The 22,718-nt window shown below is 39.2% G+C and overlaps 1 protein-coding gene and 1 pseudogene across 5 annotated transcripts in view; both read right to left on the bottom strand.

The window, feature by feature from the left end:
* Window positions 1-22,718, bottom strand: part of aggf1 (angiogenic factor with G patch and FHA domains 1) — a 73,061-nt gene that overhangs the window by 19,882 nt on the left and 30,461 nt on the right. For all 5 annotated transcript variants that reach the window (XM_073048249.1, XM_073048244.1, XM_073048248.1 and 2 more), the window contains 6 exons: window positions 13,785-13,890; window positions 11,184-11,235; window positions 9,712-9,813; window positions 7,701-7,866; window positions 2,447-2,529; window positions 1,575-1,702 (listed from right to left, as the gene is read on the bottom strand). In XM_073048249.1, coding sequence (XP_072904350.1) covers window positions 1,575-1,702; window positions 2,447-2,529; window positions 7,701-7,866; window positions 9,712-9,813; window positions 11,184-11,235; window positions 13,785-13,890 — 637 coding nt within the window. The remainder of the gene's footprint in view (window positions 1-1,574; window positions 1,703-2,446; window positions 2,530-7,700; window positions 7,867-9,711; window positions 9,814-11,183; window positions 11,236-13,784; window positions 13,891-22,718) is intronic.
* Window positions 17,523-18,468, bottom strand: LOC140729014 (stathmin pseudogene; annotated as a pseudogene).

A 22,718-nucleotide genomic window follows, 5' to 3' on the forward strand; every position in this document is an offset into this window, starting at 1 on the left:
TTTCTGCCCTGGTGCGCATGCATGTAACTAATCGATTTGGAGTCGATCTTGCCTTTCACTAAGGCCGAGGTATGGAATCTTGGGCTTCAAAAGGTTGGTGACCACTAAGCTAGACAATGCAGAGTTACAATGATAGATAGATAGATAGATAGATAGATACTTTATTCATCCCCATGGGGAAATTCAACTTTTTTTCCAATGTCCCATACACTTGTTGTAGCAAAACTAATTACATACAATACTTAACTCAGTAAAAAATATGATATGCATCTAAATCACTATCTCAAAAAGCATTAATAATAGCTTTTAAAAAGTTCTTAAGTCCTGGCGGTAGAGTGCTCAATAGTGACTCCTTCATGTTCATCTATGAAAATCGCTTAATTTCTACCTGTGACAGCTCTCTTTTTTCTTTTCAGGGTGGATGGGGTTTTGTTGAAGACCCTGACCTGGAATTACACTCAGACTTTTGATCTTTGCTGTGGTGGGACCCACTCCTGGGGAGTCATGACTGGCCACTTTTGGATATCCCAAGGACACCGCCTAGAAGATGAGCACGCCTTCAGGGTTCCGAGGTTTCGTAGCCTTGTACAGAGGCTAATTCTTAACTGGTGCTGCTGATTGAAGCGTTGAGAGAGAAAAGCAAACATCGGGAATTGTTGATCAACTGTCAGAGGCTCTATACTCAGCAAAAGTGAGCAGAAAGGATGTGCTGAAAATTGGAAAGGGTTCAGACGAGGTTCACCACTATGATTCTGGAAATGAAAGCGTTACCATGAGGACTGATTGATGACTACTCACTGAAATTCAGAAGAATGAAACCTATCACATGTTGAAAGCCTCGATAAAGTGGATGTTTCTTATGGTGAGGGAGTCTAGGACCAGAAGGCACATTCTCAGAATAGGGGGACGCCCATTTAGAATGGAGATGAGGAAGAACTTTTTCAGCCAGAGAGTGGGAAGTCTGTGGAATTTGTTGCCACTGGTGGCTATGGAGGAAAGTCACTGGATATGTTTAAAGCAGACGTTGATAGATTCTTGATTAGTCAAGACATGAACAGTTATGGGGAGAAGGCAGAAGACTGGAGCTGAAAGGGAAATGTATCAGTCATGATGAAATGGCAGAGCAGACTCAATGGGCCAAATGGCCTAAATATACACCTACATCTTATGGTCTTATTTAATAGTCTTATAACAGCAGAGAGGAGCTGTCCGTGAGGCTGGTGACACATGCTTTCAGGCTTTTGCATCTTCTGCCCAATGGAAGAGGGGTGAAGAGAGAATGTCTGGTTGGGGGGGGGGGGGGGGTCTTCAGTTATGTTGACTGCTTATTTTGACGATCAACTTCTTCAAAAAAGAATTTCAAAGTGCAATATAAAAGGACGTCTAGTGAATTACAACAGTAATGCTACCTGATAAAATAGTACGTACACTTAGTGACATTATTTCTATTGGACAATAAGAATATTTAAAATTGAGGTTTAGTTGTATTGTTTGTATTCCATGCTTATATATATTTTGAGGAATTTATAAAATTTCTACCTCTTTTAGTTGCAGACTTATAATCTTATACTTACATATGAATTGAAGCAGGAGCATCATCTCTTTTGAAAATGCCATCACTTCCAATCTCCTGCCTACGTTTTGCAGCTCGATCCTTATATATCAAATTCTTCATTGAGTTACCTCTTTCATATGCACTATTCTAAATAAATGACGACAAATAAATTTATGGAGATTAACTTGCTTAGATAATACACACGTTTCAGAAAGAACTGGTATTATAGACACTCCAGTTACATAAACATCCTGGATATTATACTCATAGAGCCATAAATGGTGGGCCAAAGGGCTGTATCAATCATGTCCATGCCCAGCATCATGTCCATCTGTAGTAATCCCACTTGCCTGCATTAATAGCAAAACTCACTATGTTTTGCTCTTTCAAGTACCTGTGCAAATGTCTCTTCAGTGTTGTTACTGGCAGCTCATTTTACATAGCGATTATTTGTACGAAAAATTCACCCCTCAGATTCCCTTTATGCCTCCGTCCTCTTATCTTAAAACTATGCCCGCTTGTTTTTTGACAATCCTTCCATTGGGAGACAAATTCTGGCTATTTATCTGTGCCTCTCATAATTTTATATACCTATATCATATCACTGTTCAGCCTTCTTTGCTCCAAGGAAAACAGGCCCAGCCTATCCAATGTCTCCTTAATAATCATTCATGTGAACAAAGGGTTGGGAGCTGTATAGGGTACGGAATATGAAGCAGCTTTGTCTTGATCTGATTTTATCTGGAGTACTGTGTTCAGTTTAGGAAAGAGGATCAGATAAAGAAATAAACCTGGAGAGCTAAACTTTGTAGCAAAGGTAGGAAAAACATTGCAGAACAAGCATTTCTTTTAATGATTATACTTTCAGAAATAAGTTGACAAAAAACACACCTGTAATCCATACTTGACCTGAATCTGTTTTAACTCATGACGCCGTAACTTATCTTTCTCCTCCTTGCTCAGCACTGGAACAGCTAAATAAGGCACAAAAATAAAGCTAAATAAGTGAAAAAAGAACTTTACTTACTGTAAGTTTAAAGGAAAGTTTCTCCAGTAAAACTGCTACAATAGTTTATAGAACACAAAATTTAAAGGTTTTAAATTCCACAAAACATTAACTTGATACTGTATACCACATGCAAGAACTTAAAAATACACAAATAATTAAATTCTATTAAACGTATAATTTAAAACTCCATCAATAAACTTAAAATGTACAATTTTAACTAACATCAATAATTTAATGCTACTGTAATACCATTGGTAATTTTAATATGGATTAAACAATCATTTTCCAGTTCTGTCTATAAACCTAATACTGAGCTTCCAGTTGTTTGGTATTTGCATTGCACCATTTACAGTGAAGTATCAAAATTTAAGTCAAATTACATGGTGCCTCATTTTTTTTTTACAGTGCTAAATACCAGCAAGGAAGGACATCTCTTACCAAGTACCATATACCTCTACAGAGGTGTCGAACTCAATTACACATGGGGCCAAAACTCAAAGCACACTTTAGGTCGCGGGCCGAACAGGATAAACATTTATTGAACACACTAAAACTAAACATTTTTTGAACATAAATATGAATAAAAACAGACAGGAATATTATTCCAGAAAAAATAAACTAAAACTTTAAATAACTTAAATATTTTGCTCTCCATAAAAATATCTCCTGTCAGTATTATACAAGTTAGAAATATGAGCATGCTGCAAAAAAACCCTGAAAATATAAATAAAATTTGTGCTTTTCAGCAAAAGTTAAAACAACAACAAATCAAAACACTCAGTTTTCTTTGCTCTTATGCCGTTTTGTCAGTGCTGGATGCTTGGCATCTTTTCTTGGCAATAAGTTCGTTTAGGTTTGGTGTAAGGTTCTGTGTTGTGGAGATTCTCAGGATGGACTGCAGGTGTTCATCAGTGAGACGACTCCTGTGTGATGTTTTGTTAATCTTCATCACTGAGAAAGCTTCTCACACAGATATGTGCTACCAAACATGCACAAGGTTCGAGCCACATGTAGACGGAGCTGAGGCATTGCTTCAGGAATGGAGCGAATAAACTGTACGGGCCCTGCAGTGTCGTACTTTGCCTTTAGTGTCCCATTACACTGCAGCTCTATCTGGATCTGTACAGGTGCAGTTTCCACGTCGCCGGCAAATGGGTTGCGAAGCAGCTCGAAATTAATTTTTTATGCTTCAAAGTCACCAAAGCGCTGTGCGAACTCAGTGCGAAGTGCGCTCAGTTTATCAGCAAAGTGCGCATTTGGGAACATCATTGCGCCGACCTGGTTCAACATTACTTGGCAACAGGGAAAATGAGGCAAGTTGCACTGGTGCATTTGTGTCTCCCATAAGAGCAGCTTCACTTGAAATGCCTTCACTGCATCATACATGTCAGTGATCATGCGGTCACGTCCCTGGAGCTGAAGGTTTAAGACGCTGAGATGTGTTGTTATGTCAGCCAGAAACGCCAACTCACATTTCCACTTTTCATCCCGCAAAACTGTGGAGTCTTTTCCTTTACTGTCCATGAACTGACATATTTCCTTGTTGAGCTTAAAAACTCTATTGAGAACTTTTCCCCGACTCAGCCAACGCACCTCTGTATGATAAGGAATGTCGGCAAACTCTGAATCACAGGTTTACCGGCAATGTCAGTAAACATATACTCAGCAACCCATCAGTTTTGAAAGACTCTTTTTTCAGAATCAACTTTTCTCTTCGCCATTGTTAGGGGTTAGCTTTGACTTCAGAATAGCGTTGTATACAGCAACAGACGCTTGACGCGGGAATGTTCCCGGGTAGCCTATCGGCAGCTGTTGCACTACATTATGGGATCTGTAGTTTGTGTTATCAGCGTTTCATATCGCCAGGCCATTAATAATTAAAATAATAGATCTATCTAAAATGATCTCGCGGGCTGGATATAATTGTACGCTGGGCCGGATATGGCCCGCGGGCCTTGTGTTTGACACCTATGCTCTATTATAATGACCCATATAAAATAAATGTAGATATTTTGAAGGCACCTTTAAAGAATAAACCTATGAATGAGAATAAAAGTTTGTAATCCTTTTTCATTTAACTTCACAAACTGCAGATAATTTTCTCGGAGTATACTTAAAGCAGTGGTTCCTCACACTTTTATGTCATGGACCAATCCCCTTAAGTAAGGGGTTCACGGAACCCGGGTTGGGAATACCTGATTTAAAAGAACAAGGGCCTACTTGTGCACGATTCTAAACACCAAATAACTCCATCCAAATATCAATTAAAATAGCACGGCTATTTTGTCATTGAAAAAAGGGAGCCTGTAGTTCTGTAAATTGTATTTTAGTACTAGTAAACTCAAGGAGCTCAAGGTTATGTCAGTGAAATAATTTGTAACAATAAAAGGCTGAATACACGTATTATTTACCAGTCTGTAACAGTTAGGGTAATACTTCAGAGATGAAGCAGAGGTAAAGACCTGATGTGGAAACCTGAAGGGAAGAACTGTAAGAAATGCACTGTTTAAAACAAATACTGTGTTTGGATTGCAGCCTATAACTGTTCAAGTTTTTGTTTCTATTGTGTCTGGTGCTCCTGACGTGGCCTACTTTACATTAGTGTGAGCTGTTATAAATTGGAAGACTGCTTCGTTGAGCATCTCTACTCCATCTACCAAAAGCAGAACTTCCCAGTGACTAAACATTTTAACTCCAATTCCCATTCCTGTTCCGACGTGTTGGGCCATGGCCTCCTTTTGTGCCGTGATGAGGCTACCTTCAGGGTGGAGGAACAACACTTTATATTCCGTCCGGGTAGTTTCCAACCTGATGGTATGAATATCAATTTCTCTTTCTGGTAAAAAAAAAATTCCCTCCCCTCCTCTCTTCTATTCCCCACTGAGGCCCCTTACCACTTCTCACCAGCCTATCACCTTCCCCGGTGCCCCTCCTTCCCTTTCTCCCATGGTCCACTTCCCTCTCTTATCAGAATCATTCTCCTCCAGCCTTTCCTACCTACCTGGCTTCACCTATCACTTCACTATCCTCCTTCCCTATCCCCCATCAGGGAAGCAAGAATTAGTGGGAAGACAGAGGATTGGGAAGTTTTTAAAAGCTTACAAAAGGAAACTAAGAAGGTCATTAAGAGGGAAAAGATGAACTATGAAAGGAAGCTAGCAAATAATATCAAAGAGGATACTAAAAGCTTTTTCAAGTATATAAAGAGTAAAAAACAGGTGAGAGTAGATATAGGACCGATAGAAAATTATGCTGGAGAAATTGTAATGGGAGATACTTTTACTTTACTTTTATTGTCACCAAACAATTGATACTAGAGCATACAATCATCACAGCAATATTTGATTCTGCGCTTCGTGCTCCCTTAAGTACAAATCAAAGTAAATATAATAAAACATTTAAATTATAAATCATAATTAGAAAATAGAAAAGGGAAAGTAAGGTAGTGCAAGTCAGGTCTGGATATTTGGAAGGTACGGCCCAGATCCGGGTCAGGATCCGTTCAGCAGCCTTATCACAGTTGGAAAGACGCTGTTCCCAAATCTGGCCGTACGAATCTTCAAGCTCCTGAACCTTCTCCCGGAGGGAAGAGGGACAAAAAGTGTGTTGGCTGGGTGGGTCGTGTCCTCGATTATCCTGGCAGCACTGCTCCGACAACGTGCAGTGTAAAGTGAGTCCAACGATGGAAGATTGGTTTGTGTGATGTGCTGGGCTATGTTCACGATCTTCTGCAGCTTCTTCCAGTCTTGGACAGGACAACTTCCATACCAGTTCGTGATGCACCCTAGAAGAATGCTTTCTACGGTGCACCTATAAAAATTAGTGAGGGTTTTAGGGGACAGGCCAAATTTCTTCAGCTTTCTCAGGAAGTAAAGGCGCTGGTGGGCCTTCTTGGCAGTGGACTCTGCTTGGTTAGACCAAGTCAGATCATTTGTGATATTCACCCCAAGGAACTTAAAGCTTTTGACCTGTTCCACCTGCGCACCACCGATATAGATGGGGTCGTGCGGTCCGCTACTCCTTCTGAAGTCAACAACCAATTCCTTCGTCTTGCTGATGTTGAGGGATAGGTTATTGTCTTTGCACCATGCCACCAGGTTCTTAATTTCCTCTCTGTACTCAGACTCATCATTACCCAAGATACGGCCTACAATTGTGGTGTCATCAGCAAACTTATATATTGAGTTCGATGGAAACTTGGCTACACAATCATGGGTGTACATGGGCACTCACTGTTAAGACTGCATACCTTCTTTGCACACTCACTCCAACGCCTCTCTCATGCAGGCAGCAGCACAATTTGCACCAAATCCAGCTCCTTCTGTTCCTCTGCCAATGAGAATCTTGCTGATGGGGTAGCCCTATAGTACTTTAAGTTCTTAATGTCCAGCAGGATCTTGCGATCATAAAAAATATACTTATAAAAGACAGTAACAACCTTGGTTGGCCCCGTAGAAGTTACCTTGTCCAAGTGTGCCAACATCTTACCAGAAACAATGTTACTGGAAAACCTCTATTGTTAAATACACCTATGTGCTTCTGGATAATCTTAAAAGGTGTAAGAGAACCAACTGCCATTACTTACCTTCTCTAACAATATAGAATTACACTCTTGGGCTCCTACACACACACTGTGATTAAATCTGATTTCAAAACATAAGGATTAAAACCAACCTTGGTATGCAAATAAGAATGCTGTAACCCATTGACAAGAAACTGCCAATTTTAATTCTGCTCATGACTTCCACCTCAGATTACTGCAACAATAACTGACATTTTGAACTAGTGATACCTGCTAACAGTAAACAATATACTGTAAATTTGACTAAAGAAAACAAAAGATTTTATAACTACGATTGAATCTTTGCAGAAGGTAGCCTGAATAATGGTTCATTTCTTTCTTTACTGTTCTATGCAGAACATTATTAGACTTTTGAAAAACTCAAAAAAACATAAGCAGTCATTTCTATTGAGATCCCCAAAGCAAATTCAATATTGTCAGTTCAATTGACAAGATAATCACAAATATGGGAGAACAGTGCATCATTAGTTCCAAAACTAACGCATCTAAGTAGCGCCAGGGTGGAATACACAAAGCAATAAAAATAACCTGAAAAATTAACTACATTCAGTTACCTACAGATTCTTCTTTTTTATTGAGGCGCAGGTGAGCTATAACCTGGCCTGGTTCACAGCCATTACATGTTTCACTTCCAGGATGGATGTGGAATGATAATACTGTTTCCCCAAATTTTACTTCATCACCATGTTCCAACCCATGGGGATCACATTTATTTTTTACCTGAAATTTTAAAAAAAACACACTGAGCTGCAAATTGACAAGCAGATTTTAATTACATTGCATTAATTTTTCCATTTGATTCCAGAATAGCAGTTTGAGAACAACTATTTTTACAATATAACAACTAGCAATTGAACACCATACATAATCTTTGCATTGTTTTATTTTCACAGCTCAGAAATAACCCAAGTGACGACAAGAGTGAAACCACTAAGAATCTTGTAGCACCATATTTCAGAAAATGTTTAGAGTAAAATGAATGAATGTCTTTAAAATCTGAATTTTAGTTACTTTTGTACTATTCCAGTCTAAATTATCTAGTTTACAGAAAGTGAAGTGGTGATAAATTCAATTTTTTAAGCAACATACAATTTTCACAATTATGGTTATTTTAGAAGAAAGCGTTTTTCTGACATGCAACTTAAAAGATCCTTTTACTAAGGCCAGAAGCTCAACCTCAAAACTTATTCATCTGCCAGCTTATGAAAATCAGCGTGACATTTGCCTCTTTTGTTGAGTTGGAACTTACTGTGCAGTATCTTACTTGAAGTAACTTCAAAGTTCTGCTCAAGGGTTCCTATTTAGTGCACCTACTTAAAGGCGAGTTGTCTTTCATGGAGAGGAACTAAGGCATTTTGTGAGAATCCTAAACCTTTCTGTGAAAATTGATACAAGACCAACCAAGAGACATCGGCATCAGTAGCACTCATTTTTAAACACTGAACTCAAGCTCCATCCACTGCTGTTGAAGCTGCTGGCACATGACTGCACTGCAAGATCCAGTTCAAATTGAACCATCATGCCACAACAGTGGTTGCCCTCATCAACAATGACGTCAAGTCAATGTACGGAGAGGAGGTAGAGTGGCTGGTGCAAGCACAACAACTTGAACACGGACAAGACCAAAGGGATGACTGTGCACTTTAGGAAGATGCAGGTGGAACCACTCCTCTTTGCACAAACACAGTTCCTCCATAGAGAGTTAGGAGCTCCAAGTTTCTGGGAGTACACATAACAGACGATCTCACTTTGCTCTTCAATACCACCTCTTGTCAAGAAAGCACAGCAACACCTCCACTTCCTAAGGAGACTGAAACAAGTGAAGCTACCTCACCACACCCCTACTAGCCCTCAGTGTAACCATTTTTTAATGAACACAAGCACCATCATGAGTGTCTGACCAAGTGCATCACCATCTGGTATGGGAATTGCAAGGCATCTGACCACAAGTCCATATAAAAGATGCAAAGACTGCTGAGAGGATCATTATCGGGGTCTCTCTTCCACCCATCATATTTATCAGGAGTGTTGCATATCCAGGGCCCTTAGCATTGCCCATGATCACTCCCATTTGTCTAATAATCTCTTTGACCTCCCTTACCCCCATCCACCATAAGGCAGGAGGTACCATAGCAGTTGGACAAGAACTGTTAGGATGGGTAACAGCTTCAACCCCCAGGCCACAAGGCTACTGAACTCCCTGCCACCACCCAGCTCTCATCACGTATAAAGCACCAGTGGTGTTATACTGTTTATTTTACACCTTGTTGTAAATGTACCTTATTATTTATCTAGTGTTAATATTGTTTTAGGTTATGTGTGTGAGTTATATGTACTGTGTTGTGCACCTTGGTCTGGAGGAACATTGTTTCATTTGATGGTACACATGTACAGTTGAATGACAATAAACTGAACTCGAACTCAAGGTCATATTAATCTATTGAAACTAACATTTACCTTATAAAGAACAGCATCTTAATTTCTGTTTAAGTTATCATACCTGCACTCTGTGCTAAAATAGTTGATGCAAAATATCTTACAATCTGATTAAAATAACATTCTTACAGCAAGAATCCTGTTCCCATTGACAACAGTCCCGTTTTGGCTCCCCTTGTCTACAAGCATGTACTTTTGCAGATCTTGATCAAAATATACTTCAGCATGGAACTAAACAAGATGAAAATTAAGATGTGAAAAAAATAAAGAAACCATATTTTCAAAAATACTGAACAACCATCTTAAATGGCATGGAATTGTATGCTCAACTTCAGCAATAAATTGCTGCTATTCAAGATACCAAGAAACTGGCATTTTAATATCTTACTCAAACTTGCATTAATGTGAAGAATTATCAAATTCGAAGCATGATAAGGCTCAAAGAAATTCCTTAACAAGGAAACAAATAGAATAACAATACCAAAAAGTTTATATAGAAGAAAGGCCAATTTACAGCAAATCTACAAAATAAATACAAATTTCAGTAGTAGAACTTGTAGCATCTGTGGAGGAAGCATTTGTACTTCTGTTTGACAAATTTCTTCAGAAACAGACCTGACTTCCATTCCACCAATTTTGATGAAATGAAAATCATTCCTTTCTCTACAGATATTGTCTGACCAGAGAATTTCCTACATATTTTGGCCTAATTTTAAGTTTCTAATTCTACTTAAGATGCATCTGTGGTCTTAAGTAGAATTAGAAATTTAAAATCAGGCCATTGTCTAACAGAGAGCAATACATACAAATTGCTGGAGGAACTCAGCAGATCAGGTAGCATCTATGAAAATGAATAAACAGTTGATGTTTTGGGCCGAGACCTTTCATCAGGACTGGAAGGGAAGAGGAAAGATGCCAGAATAAAAAAGGTGGAGGGAGGGGGAAGGAGGATAAACTAGAAGGTGATACGTGAAGCCAGGTGGGTGGGAAAGGTAAAGAGCTAGAGAAGAAGGTATCTGATAAGAGAGAAGAGAGGACCATGGGAGGAAGGAAGGAAGGAGCAGCACCAGGGTGGCGCGATAGGAAGGTGAGAAGAAATAAGAGGCCAGAGTGGGGAATAGAAGGACGACATCTCTAATACCCTGGAAGGAAAAGTCTAATCCTGGGAACAAATGTAGCGAAGACAATGGAACTGAAAAAAGGGAACAGCATTTTTACAGGAGGCAGAATGGGAAGAGGTGTAGTCAAGATAGCCTTGGGAATTGGTAGGTTTATAAAAGATGTTGGTAGACAGCCTGTCCCAAGTCCCATTTTGTGTCAACTATTCTCTGCCTCCACAGTGCTGCCTGATCCTTCATTGTGCTCCAGATTACAGCATCAATCTACATTTGATAAATTGCTGCTATTCAAGATACCAAGAAACAGGCATTTTGATATCTTACTCAAGCTTGCATTAATATTACATTCCATGACAAAAAAAAGTAATAGCTTTTAGAATAAAATTAGGTTAAATCTCTTAAAAGTAATTAATCACTAGCGATAATCATTTATATTCCATTGTATTTCTGCTTTGTACAGTTTAATATAATCATATAACTAACCTTACTGACTCCCAGTTCAGCTATTCTGATGGCATGGCCCATATCTTTCTCTCTGTTAAAAAGAATCATATACTTAGTAGAATGCATTGTACTATATTCTGTTCTGCTACCAAATTACTTTAGACCAGGGGTTCCCAACCTGGGGTCCATGGACTGGTCCATGGCATAAAGAAAAGTTGGGAACCCCTGTTTTAGAAGTTAATCCTTTATGCAATGGTTTTTATTCATTTCCATTTTATGAAATTTAACATTGGGCATTATTTAATGTAAAAGTGACAAAAATATCCAAGAAAATCCCTGCCTCTCTTAGAAATGCTGTACATCTCACAGTCATATTGAAATTCCCTGTGTCAGTAACAGAACTGTGTATGGAAAAATATTTAAACAATTCAGAGATACTGGAAAGAAGACAGCTTAACAGGCAAATATTCAAGTTCTTTGGTAAATCGCCATTTCATAACAAATCATCTTTACTTTTAATTTTAATTGGTACAGACAAATTTAACAAATTTGAGAATTAGTAAGTGAATGATGATTATGTAATATGTACAGCATAAAATTAGAAGGAAGAATTTTGTCATCTAATACTGACCAGAATAAAGTACATTTTATGTACCATACTCATTAAACAAGTTACTTTTCTCAGTGAATTCAGATATTCCATTAAGGTAATCAAATGAGTCATGTTGGCACTTTTAAAAAAAAATTATTTTGTTGGAAGACCCAATCTGTGCACTTGTATTAAGACCATAAGACTTGGGAGCAGAATTCGCCCATTAGGTCCATTGAGTCTGCTCTGCCATTTCATCATGGCTAATTTATTATCCCTCTCAACCCCATTCTCCTGCCTTCTCCCCATAACCTTTGATGCCCTAACTAATCAAGAACATATCAACCTCCACTTTAAATATACTCAGTGACTTAGCCTTCACAGATGTCTGTGGCAATGAATTCTAGATTCACATACTCTGGGTAAAGAAATTCCTTATTTCTGTTCTAGATGGATCCCTCTATTCTGAAGCCATTCTTTGCCTCCTGCAATGTTCTGTCCATGCTAATATTTTCCTGTAATGTTATAGGCTTTTATCTTGTTAAGCAGCCTCATGTGTGTCAGTTGCCTTCTGTTCATTTTTAAAAGCTTCCCAATCCTCTGACTGCACAAATTGTTGCTATAATATATGCCCTCCCTTTATACTGTCTTTAACTTCTCTTGTCAACAATGGTTGTATCTTCCTCCCTTTAGAATACCTTTCATGTTTGGGATATATCTGTCCTGCACCTTCTGAATTGCCCCCAAAACTCCAACCACAGCTGTTCTGCTGTCATCCCTGCTCGTGTCCCCTTCCAATCAATTTTGGCTAGGTGCTCTCTCATACTTCTGCAATTTCCATTACTCCAGTGCAATACTGATATGTCTGACTTTATCTTTTCTCTCTCGAACTACAGGGTGAGTTTTATCATATTATAATCACTGCCTCCTAAAGATTCCTTTAGCTTAAGTGCCTTCATTAAAGCTGACTCATTACACAACATCCAATCCAGAATTGCCTTTCCCCTCATGGGCTCAACTGCAAGGTGCTTTAAAAAGTCACCTCAGAGGGAATTAACAAATTCCCTCTCTTGGGATTCAGTATTAACTTGAGTTTCTGCATTCTAGCTGCATACTCTAATCCTCCATCACTATCATAACACTGCCCTTTTTATATGCCTTTTCTATCTCCCACTGTAATTTGTATCCCACATACTGTCTACTGTTTTGATGCCTGTCTGTAACTCCCACCAGGATCTTTTTACCCTTGCAGTTTCTTAACTCAACCCAAAAGGATTCTACATCTTACAATCCTGTCACGTTTTTCTAAGGACCTGATTTAATTTTTTTTTTAACCAACAAGCCACCCCACTCTCTCTGTCAACCTGCCTGTCATATTGATACGGTGTATGTTACAGTTCAGCTCATCCATTTGACAGTAATTTTGCCCCATCATCTGTCTGGTCTTCCTCACAGTCTCACTTCATATTGAATCTACTTTTATACCAACTGCCCAATCCTCAGCCCCATCACTCCCGTTCCTATCCTCTGCCAAGTTAGTTTAACCCCCCCCCCCCCCACCCAACCAGGAGTATTTAAAGGGGCATACTTGTTGCTGAGGGGAATGGCCACAGATGAACCCTGCACTAACCCGCTTATTCACCTTACTTTTCCTGGTGGCCATCCATCTACTATCTGAAGCCTAAGCTCTGACTGTGACCACCCTATTGTTCACTAGTACTTTCTTTGTGTATGGCAATCAATATATGAGCTTCAGATCATTAGAACTGGGAAGAATGTTTAAAAATGCTTTTAAATTTAGAATGATCACTTCCTCTAAACAAATTATTTAAGGCCATTAATATCAATGCTGATAATCTTTAAGAATAGCGTTCACCATTACAAAGAAAAAACAGTATGAATTATTATGAAAGTGAACTCAAGGGAAGACTACTTCTTCCCATTAAATTTTGCAAAAACCTTACAATACAATGCTAGTTAAAATCCTTATTCCAAGATAAATAACATTCTTTTAATTAACTTTGTTTATAAAATTTTATATTTTCCTGTACCTTCCAATAGTAGCTGACTTTTCTGCAGTGATAATGAACAGTGTACCAGGTTCCAGGACTGGTGATCGCACTACCATCACGCGGATACATGGAGGCCACAGATGACCTATATGATGGAAAGCAGCAATGATTAGAAATTTGAATAAAATGTATAGATTATTCCTCTGGAAAAGTGTAAACACATATTTGGTTGTAAACCATCAGGCATGCTTATTACTGGCCTAAACCCTGAACTAAGTAGATACCACTTATTTGCCCTCTATCTCTTCATAATTGGAGTGAGGTCCCTTAATCAAATTTCCTCTAATGCTGTTTTAAATCATGATTTTAGAGAAAACATCTAATGGCTAATGGTTAAACAATCTCAAAGTCTTTGGCACAAAGTTGCAAAACATTAAAATTTAACAATTCAATTTTTATAGTTATTAAAGATCACTGGAAATATTCTGAACATTTAACTCTATTAAATGTCAATTACCCTAACCTCCTCCCACAGTTGTTCTTCTCCAACCAAAAAAATGGGTTTACAGGCAAGGGAACAGATTACTGAGGGCAAGTACTGGAAAACTGCTGAAATCTACAAGTGGTTCAGATTTCGAACAAATAATCCCGTCAATGGAGACTTATGCATACATTCAGGAGTTCTGACACTTAGGAGACAAGTTCCATGCAGAGCTACTAAATTATCAGGAGATTCAGGCCATTCTTCTTGCAGTTAAAAAAAGTGAAGGATGAAAATCTAAAAGCAAAATGAATGAAATACCCAACACATCAAGTATTTATAGGAGACAAATAGTGACTAATCAATATATATTCCAAATTCATTATCTGGCCTTAGTGTTTCCAGTATTTTCTGTTTATTTACTACGGAGTGAAGAACCACTGATAACATTATAAACTGGATACTATTAAACTACAACAGGCTCTAGACTGAAATATACAGCCTTAAGTTATTTTTAACACAAAGTAAAATCATGGCAAGCTATTAATACTCATTATTATTTTGGCCCCAAAAGAAGTATCTTTGTGGATTATCATCATTGTATCTCAAAGTTCTATAGATTTTTTAAGTTGGTAATATTTCAGCTTCTACATAGTTTAAATGCGAAAACAAAATTGGATTTAATACAAAATAAGGGTAAAGTGTTTGTAGCTTAATCAAAGTATCAAATAACAGTCAGTGTATCTAAAAAGGGAATAGAGAAAAACTACCATAAGTTCTTAGAACACTATCAGGAAACTCAGACCTATTAACCTGCAATTATTATAGTACGTGGGAACTTCAAGAACACTTCAGATGCCCCGGAAGCAACTGTGACTGATTTCTCCTAAATTCTGAGCTTGAAAGGTAGCAGAAGTCACTGCCTGAGGAAACCTAACTTTTCTCTCCTACACCACTTCCCTCCAGCCACATATTCATCCATGTTATTGATGCTGGCCTAATACATAGGGTATAATCACTTACTACTTTTTTTTTCATGCCACCCACCTTATCATTCTCCAAACCCTACAGTCAGTCATTTATGTTATTTGTTCTCGTATCAGGGAGAAAACAATGAAAGTCACATCAAAATTCAAGATTATTTAATATCATTTCCAGTACACAAGTGTTAAGGAGAATGAAATAATTGTTAGTCCAGATCAGCTGCAGCACAAAATAAATGTAATAAGATAGAGAACATAATAATAATAAAAAACAATAAATGTAAATACAAAAGATAGCTTGCATATTAACTGCACTAAAGTGACGCTAGGCACAGGACTGTCTCTGCATAAGATGACCCTGACAGGAAATGATAAAATAGTGGTGGTTCGGGTGTGAGGTTCTTAAGGGTGTCATAGCCAGAGGTGGTAGTGGAGATAAGCTCCCACTACCTATAAAATGTTCCAAATGGCATGCGATATGAACAGCCTCTGACAACCAAGTCCAACTCTTGCCCTTCACATGGCTTAGCTACTAGGCCCAGCGGAACTGTTTCTACTGACAAGAAAAGGGGCAAAGGCAGACCACTGGCACTTTAAAACCAGTTGTTTCAGGCAGGTGGGGCTCATCAGCCTTGGATAGCAATCCACTAGGAGAAGGAAAACTCTGATTTTAAACCTCCACTGCCTTGTGGTCATGCCCACCTTTGAGAAAGTCTTTGGGAGTATACCCTGAGGAAGAAATCCAGAGCTGAGGTCCCTGAAGCAGTCTGATATTGTTGACAACTTCCTTCTGGCAACCTCTGTGATGACACTAGTGCCAAGCTGTATCAGCACTTGCCCTTCCCTTGGACTACATCAGTGACATAAAGAGGGGGAACCCGCTGCATGGGCAACAGCTGGTTCTTCAAATCTTCCCACTCAGGCTTGTGGACTGGAAAGAACACAGTCCACCAGAGGTGAAAACCCATGATCCCCTGGGATCAACAGGTGCCCGCTACAGGTTCAGGGTATGGACAGGTGGAGATGTTGATCAGTCTTACAGTTTGGGGAAAGTAACAGCTTTTAGGTGGTAATGGTGCTACGTTTATTTTAAAAGAACTTACACTAGTTAACGTAATAACCATGAATATACAGTACAAGTCTTGTGCACTGTGTGTGTGCGTGTGTATATATGTGTATGTGTATGTGTGTGTGTATACACACAAACACACACACGTCCCATTTTTTGAATGTTCGCTTTACGACACCTCGCTGTTACGAAAGACCTACATTAGTTAATTGTTTTCGCTAACAGAAGGTGTTTTCACTGTTATGAAAAAAGGCAGTGCACACGCCGAGCAGTCAAGCTTCTCCCCGGAACTGCATTCTAGCCGGCATTGCTTAAACACGTGCCTGTGAGCATCTGTGCTTTATGTCGATTTATTGTGTGCATCCGTTAGCAAGATGAATTCTAAAGTATCAGAAAAGCCTAAAAGAGCGCTTAAGGGCACTTAGCGTGAAACTAGATATAATTAAGCGTTTCGATCATGGTGAACGAAGTAAGGACATAGAGAGTTTGGCTAGGGAGGCTGGGTTTGTGGAAGTTGACGAAGATAATGTTGAAGAGGTTTTAGCATCCCATGACAAAGAACTGACAGATGAAGAGCTGATGAAGAGGAAAGGATAACAATTGAAACCAAACGCAGTAGCAAACGGCCCAAAAGTGAAGTCATCCGGGAACTGAACGTGAAACAATTGCATGAGATTTTCGCTGCGATTGACAACGCTGCAATGATTGCTGAAAAGTACAACTTTAATTTTGAAAGGGTACATAGGTTTAGGGTATATTTGCAGGATGGTTTGAGTGCTTACAAAGAACTGTACGATAGAAAAATGCGCGAGGCTAAGCAGTCAAGCAAACTGTCGTTTTTCAAGCCTTCCACATCAGCCACAGCAGATGACGAAACTTGACCTTCGACATTGAGGCAGGCAGACATAGAAGGTGACCTGCCTGCCCTGATGGAAACAGACGACGATGAGATGACACCCCAGTCTCCCACCATCCCAACCTCCGACGACTCAGCCTAACACACCATTATCAGTGTGCTCACTGCCTTCCCGATTCTGGTAAGTGAAACTACACTGTATATACATTATTTCTACTTTATATAGGCCGTGTATTTTTATGTGTTATTTGGTATTTCATAGCTTAAAGGTTACTGGAAAGAGTGTTTCTGCGAGAGCACTTGCACCAGGTGTTTCTGCCAAGAGCGCTTACATGAGATTTTTGCTACAGTGGACAGTGCTGCAATGATTGCAGAAAAGTATTCCTACTTTATTTATTTATTTTTAAATGTCCAGTTTTATTGAAGTTAAAGACAGGTGCAACTGGTTAGGCAAGTTTATATAGTTACACACTTACAAACTAAACGTGTAACACATCAGTAAAGCATGCTGGAAATTACACTTTCACAAATACACTAACCTGAACCAGCAATTCTATTCAATTCACTACTAGTAGAAAACAAAATGCAGGAGTTCAAAGTATCTACATCAGGAAAAAACCCACAAGAATGTTTACAAAAAAAGGTGGAAAGCATACAAATACAATCCTTCCTTCTCCAAAGAGCTTTTGGCTCTCAGTTGCACACAACTGCATTTACAAATGAATTTCCATAAACACACTGGCCATTTAAAAACATCTTTGGATGTTTGAAAAAAAACACTCAAATTCCAAATGAAAGAGGGGGGAAGGAATTAGTCTTCTGTTTCTTTGATCTCTTTACTCTTCCTCACTTCTTCCACCTGCTTTTCCTTCTCTCTTAAATGCTCCAGTTTGGCCGCTAGTTGAGCTTCACGGTTCTCCTTGCTGGCTTCCATCTTTGTGGTCAGTTTCTCTTCTGCCATTTTCTTGAAGTTGTTCTGTTCATCAATAGCTTTCTGAAGCACCTCCTTCTCATGTTCTCGTTTTTCAGCCAATTGTTTCAGCACCTTTGCTTCATGTGACTTTCACCTGATCTCTGCAGCTTCATGTTTACGTTGAATTTCTTCAAGTGAAAGGTCTTTCTTCTTGGGGGGAGAAAGAGGAAATTCTGGAATAGCTTCAGCTGCAGATGGGCTCAGGATCAACTCAAAAGCCTGGCCTGAAGAACGCTTGTCCAATTCTTTAACTTTGATATCAGATGATGCCGATGCCATTGCAGAACAAGTCACGACTCTGCCGCTAATGTCAAAGATTTTAAAGCTTTCTGATGATTGCAGCAAATCCCTTGCTCGTTAGCTTTTGACTCCCTTTGTCTCCCGCGCTCTGCACAAACCTACTCTCGTATTCCTACTTTATATAGGCTGTGTATTGATCAGATCATTCCTGCTTTTATTATATATTACTATTATTTTAGGTTTTAAGTGTTATTTGGCATGATTTGATAGGTTTTTTTTGGATCTGCGAATGCTCACGAATTTTTCCCATATGAATAAATGGTAATTGCTTCTTCACTTTATGACAGTCCGGTTTACGAACCATTTCATAGGAACACTCTACCTTTGCATAGCAGGGGAATCCTGTATATATTTTTTTAATGATGAATAAAGTCTATTTTTGAAATTTAACAAATGACATATGACATAGGCAAAATAACTAGAGCAATCTCAACTTAAGTAAACATTTCTTATATTTCCCATTTCACTTCAGATTGTCAGTGGTATTCCTTTTATGTAACACAAAGAAATTTAAGCGGTGTGAAATGAAGGCAGTCACAGACAAACACAAACTAAGGAATCTAGAAAGCTGTAAAATGCAAAGTGTAGGGTATGTCAAGAGGTCTAGCCACGCAAGCAGAGACGAAAAAGCTGAGACAATATTATAGGATAGCTAGCCACTTCTGATACAAAAAGAGAAAGCAAATTACCCAAGTTGATGAATTCAATAATTCATGTCCAATGAGAAAATGAGACCTGCAATTTCTCAAGCTTCAGATAGGCCTCATAATAACAGTGCAGAAGGTCAGAGATAGGTTAGAGTAGAAGTGAGATAGAGAATTGAAACGGCAAGTTTAGGGTTGGCCTGCGGATTGACCCGACTACTTCTTCAGCAAGTTATCACTGTAAACCCAGCTTCACTCTATCTGAGATGTTCCTTTTGTCCAAATTAACTTGTTTTGTATTTTCCCTTGTTCTTAGACCTGAAATTTTAATTGTTTTTCTTATACACAGATTTCAGACATGACCTACTGAGTGTTTACAGCACATTTTGTTTTATTTCAGACTTACAGCATTTGCAGTTTTCTAATTTTTAATGATATTACTTCTTTCATTTATACTTCTGGACCATTTACTTGTTACTATCTTTTTTTTTAAACTACCACTTCTGTCATTTAATAGGCACTGCAATCTATTTTTTAATGTAGTTTTATTTTAGAGAAACATAGAAAACCTACAGCACAATACAGGTCCTTCGGCTCACAAAGCTGTGCCGAACATGTCCTTACCTGAGATATTACCTAGGGTTACCCATAGCCCTCTATTTTTTTCTGAGCTCCATATATCTGTCCAGGAGTCTCTTAAAAGACCCTATCGTATCGGCCTCCACCACCGTCGCTAGCAGCCCATTCCACGCTCTTGACACTCTCTGCGTAAAAAACATATCTCTGACATCTCCTCTGTACCTACTTCCAAGCACCTTAAAACTGTGCTAGCCATTTCAACCCTGGGAAAAAGCCTCTGACTATCCACACAATCAATGCCTCTCATCATCTTATACACCTTTATCAGGTCACCACTCATCCTCCGTCGCTCCAAGGAGAAAAGGCCGAGTTCACTCAACCTGTTCTCGTAACGCATGCTCCCCAGTCCAGGCAACATCCTTGTAAATCTCCTCTGCACCTTTTCTATGGTTTCCACATCCTTCCTATACTGAGGTGACCAGAAATGAGCACAGTTCTCCAAGTGGGGTCTAACCAGGGTCCTATATAGCTGCAACATTATCTCTTGGCTCCTAAACTCCTAATCCCACAATTGATAACGGCCAATACACCATATGCCTTCTTAACCACAGAGTCAACCTGCACAGCAGCCTTGAGTGTCCTATGGACTCGGACCCCAAGATCCCTCTGATCCTCCACACTGCCAAGAGTCTTGCCATTAGTACTATATTCTGTCATCATATTTGACCTACCAAAATGAACCACCTCTCACTTATCTGGTTTGAACTCCATCTGCCACTTCTCAGCCCAGTTTTGCATCCTATCTATGTCCCACTGTAACCTCTGACAGCCCTCCACACTATCCATAACACCTCCAACTTTTGTGTTATCAACAAATTTACTAACCCATCCCTCCACTTCTTCATCCAGGTCATTCTAAAACTCACAGAGTAGGGGTCCCAGAACAGATCCCTCAGGCACACCACTAGTGACTGACCTCCATACAGAATATGACCCATCTACAACAACTCTTTGCCTTCTGTGGGCAAGCCAGTTCTGGATCCACAATGCAATTTCCCCTTGGATCCCATGCCTCCCTACTCTCAATAAGCCTTGCATGGGGTACAATGTCAAATGCCTTGCTGAAATCCATATACACTACATCTACAGCTCTACCATCAACGTGTTTAGTTACATTCTCAAAAAATTCAATCAGACTTGTAAGGCATGACCTGCCTTTCACAAAGCCATGATTGACTATTCCTAACCATATTATGCCTCTCCAAATGTTCATAAATCCTGCCTCTCACGATCTTCTCCATCAACTTACCAACCATTTTCTTTCTTCCCCTTCTCACTCTACTTGTATCTAAAAACTTTAAAAAATTTTCTACCCATGATGAAAAATTTTGATTTGGATAGTTCTATCCAAATCTATCCAAAGCTCATTTTATGAGCTATGTTACAGAGATTCTAGTGATCACAGAGAATTATATCTACAAACAGAAAATTCAGCCCAAATGTCTTTGTGAATATTTTGAAGTTCATATATGTCACTATATACAATCCTGAGATTCATTTTCTGGCAGGCATACTCAATTATCCATAATATAATAACTATAATAGAATCAATCGATATTTGTATATCACAAAAGCTTCCTGACTCAACTTGCGGTATCTCCTGCCGACCTACCCCTAACACCACCCCCACAAAGTTCTCTTCTCATATCCCTCTACCGTTTGCTCCATTGTGTACATCTTAAATTTCCCCTTAAAATGCATCAGTGTAGTTACACTAGTTGTTGCCCGGTCTTCTTAGTGCTGAATATCACAGGAGATTTGAGTGTTTTCTAAATAATCATTATGACTTAATCCAATACATTCTGAAAATAGTACAGGCAGTCCCCGGGTTACGTATGAGCTCCATTCCTGAGTCCGTCTTTAAGTCGGATTTGTACGTAAGTCGGAACAAGTACATCCAGTATGATTTAGCGTCAGTTAGTCAAACATTTATCTTAGTATATATTTTACCTTTCTATGTACATAAAACACTTAAAAAACGTATGTATTCCAATAATTAAACCACTGTGTTGCTTAGTAATAATTGTAGCTTTCATCCGGGCAGGGTCTTTCACATGCTCCATTGTTCTCACTTTATCTGTTATCCTTTAAAATTGTTCCGATCATTGACTGACTGTAGCCTAACACTTTTTCAATGACCAATGGTGTTTCACCTCTTTCCAAACGCTTTATTATTTCCACTTTATTTTCAATCGCGATTGCTTCCCGTCAACAGAACAGGAACACTGCGGGCGGCGGGTCCCGACCTGCGCCGGCTCCCAAGGTCCGCTGAGTCCTAAGGACCACCGTACTGAGACAGGCTAAATCGGACAAGTGGGGGCTGTGCTGGGTTTTCGTATTTCATCCGCCACGATATTCCGCGTAGGAATTTAAACTGGAGGTGGCAGTGTTTTTTTACGAGGTCGAGTTGCGAGCTCGACATCAACCAGGCACAGATGGTACGGGAGTCACTGGATCGACATCAAGATCTCACTGCGCCACCAGCCAACCAGAACGGAGGGGGGGGGGGGGGGCGGGGTCAGAGAGACTCTTATTAAGAAAAACTTAAGCGAAATACAAAGTTAAACACTCAACACAGTGTCAACATCAACAACTTAAAATGGTGGACGGCGTCGTGATCCGACTTAAAATGGCAGATGGCATTCTCCTTCCTCGGTTCGTAAATACGAGTTATCTGTAAGTCAGATGTTCATAACTCAGGGACTACCTGTACATACTGCAGCCACAAAAATGCTGACATTGGAGGAGGCATTGACATTTTGGCTTTGCATTTCTCAGGATTAGATTTTAAAAACTTATTTTAGAGGATGTGGGCAATGTCGAGAAAACAGAATATTGTTCATTTCTAATGTCTTTGAAAAGATGGTGTACTGCCACCTTAAAAACACTTTATTCCTTCTGGAGGAGATTCGGCCAAGTTGTTTAATAAAATGGGAATTTCAGGATTTAAAAACAGCAAGAAGAAAGGAATTGCAATCTAATTTCAAGTCAGGATGACGCCTAACTAGGGAGGGGAATTCAAGGCTAT

This window comes from Hemitrygon akajei, chromosome 6 (genome assembly GCF_048418815.1).
Source record: "Hemitrygon akajei chromosome 6, sHemAka1.3, whole genome shotgun sequence".
NCBI lineage: Eukaryota > Metazoa > Chordata > Chondrichthyes > Myliobatiformes > Dasyatidae > Hemitrygon > Hemitrygon akajei.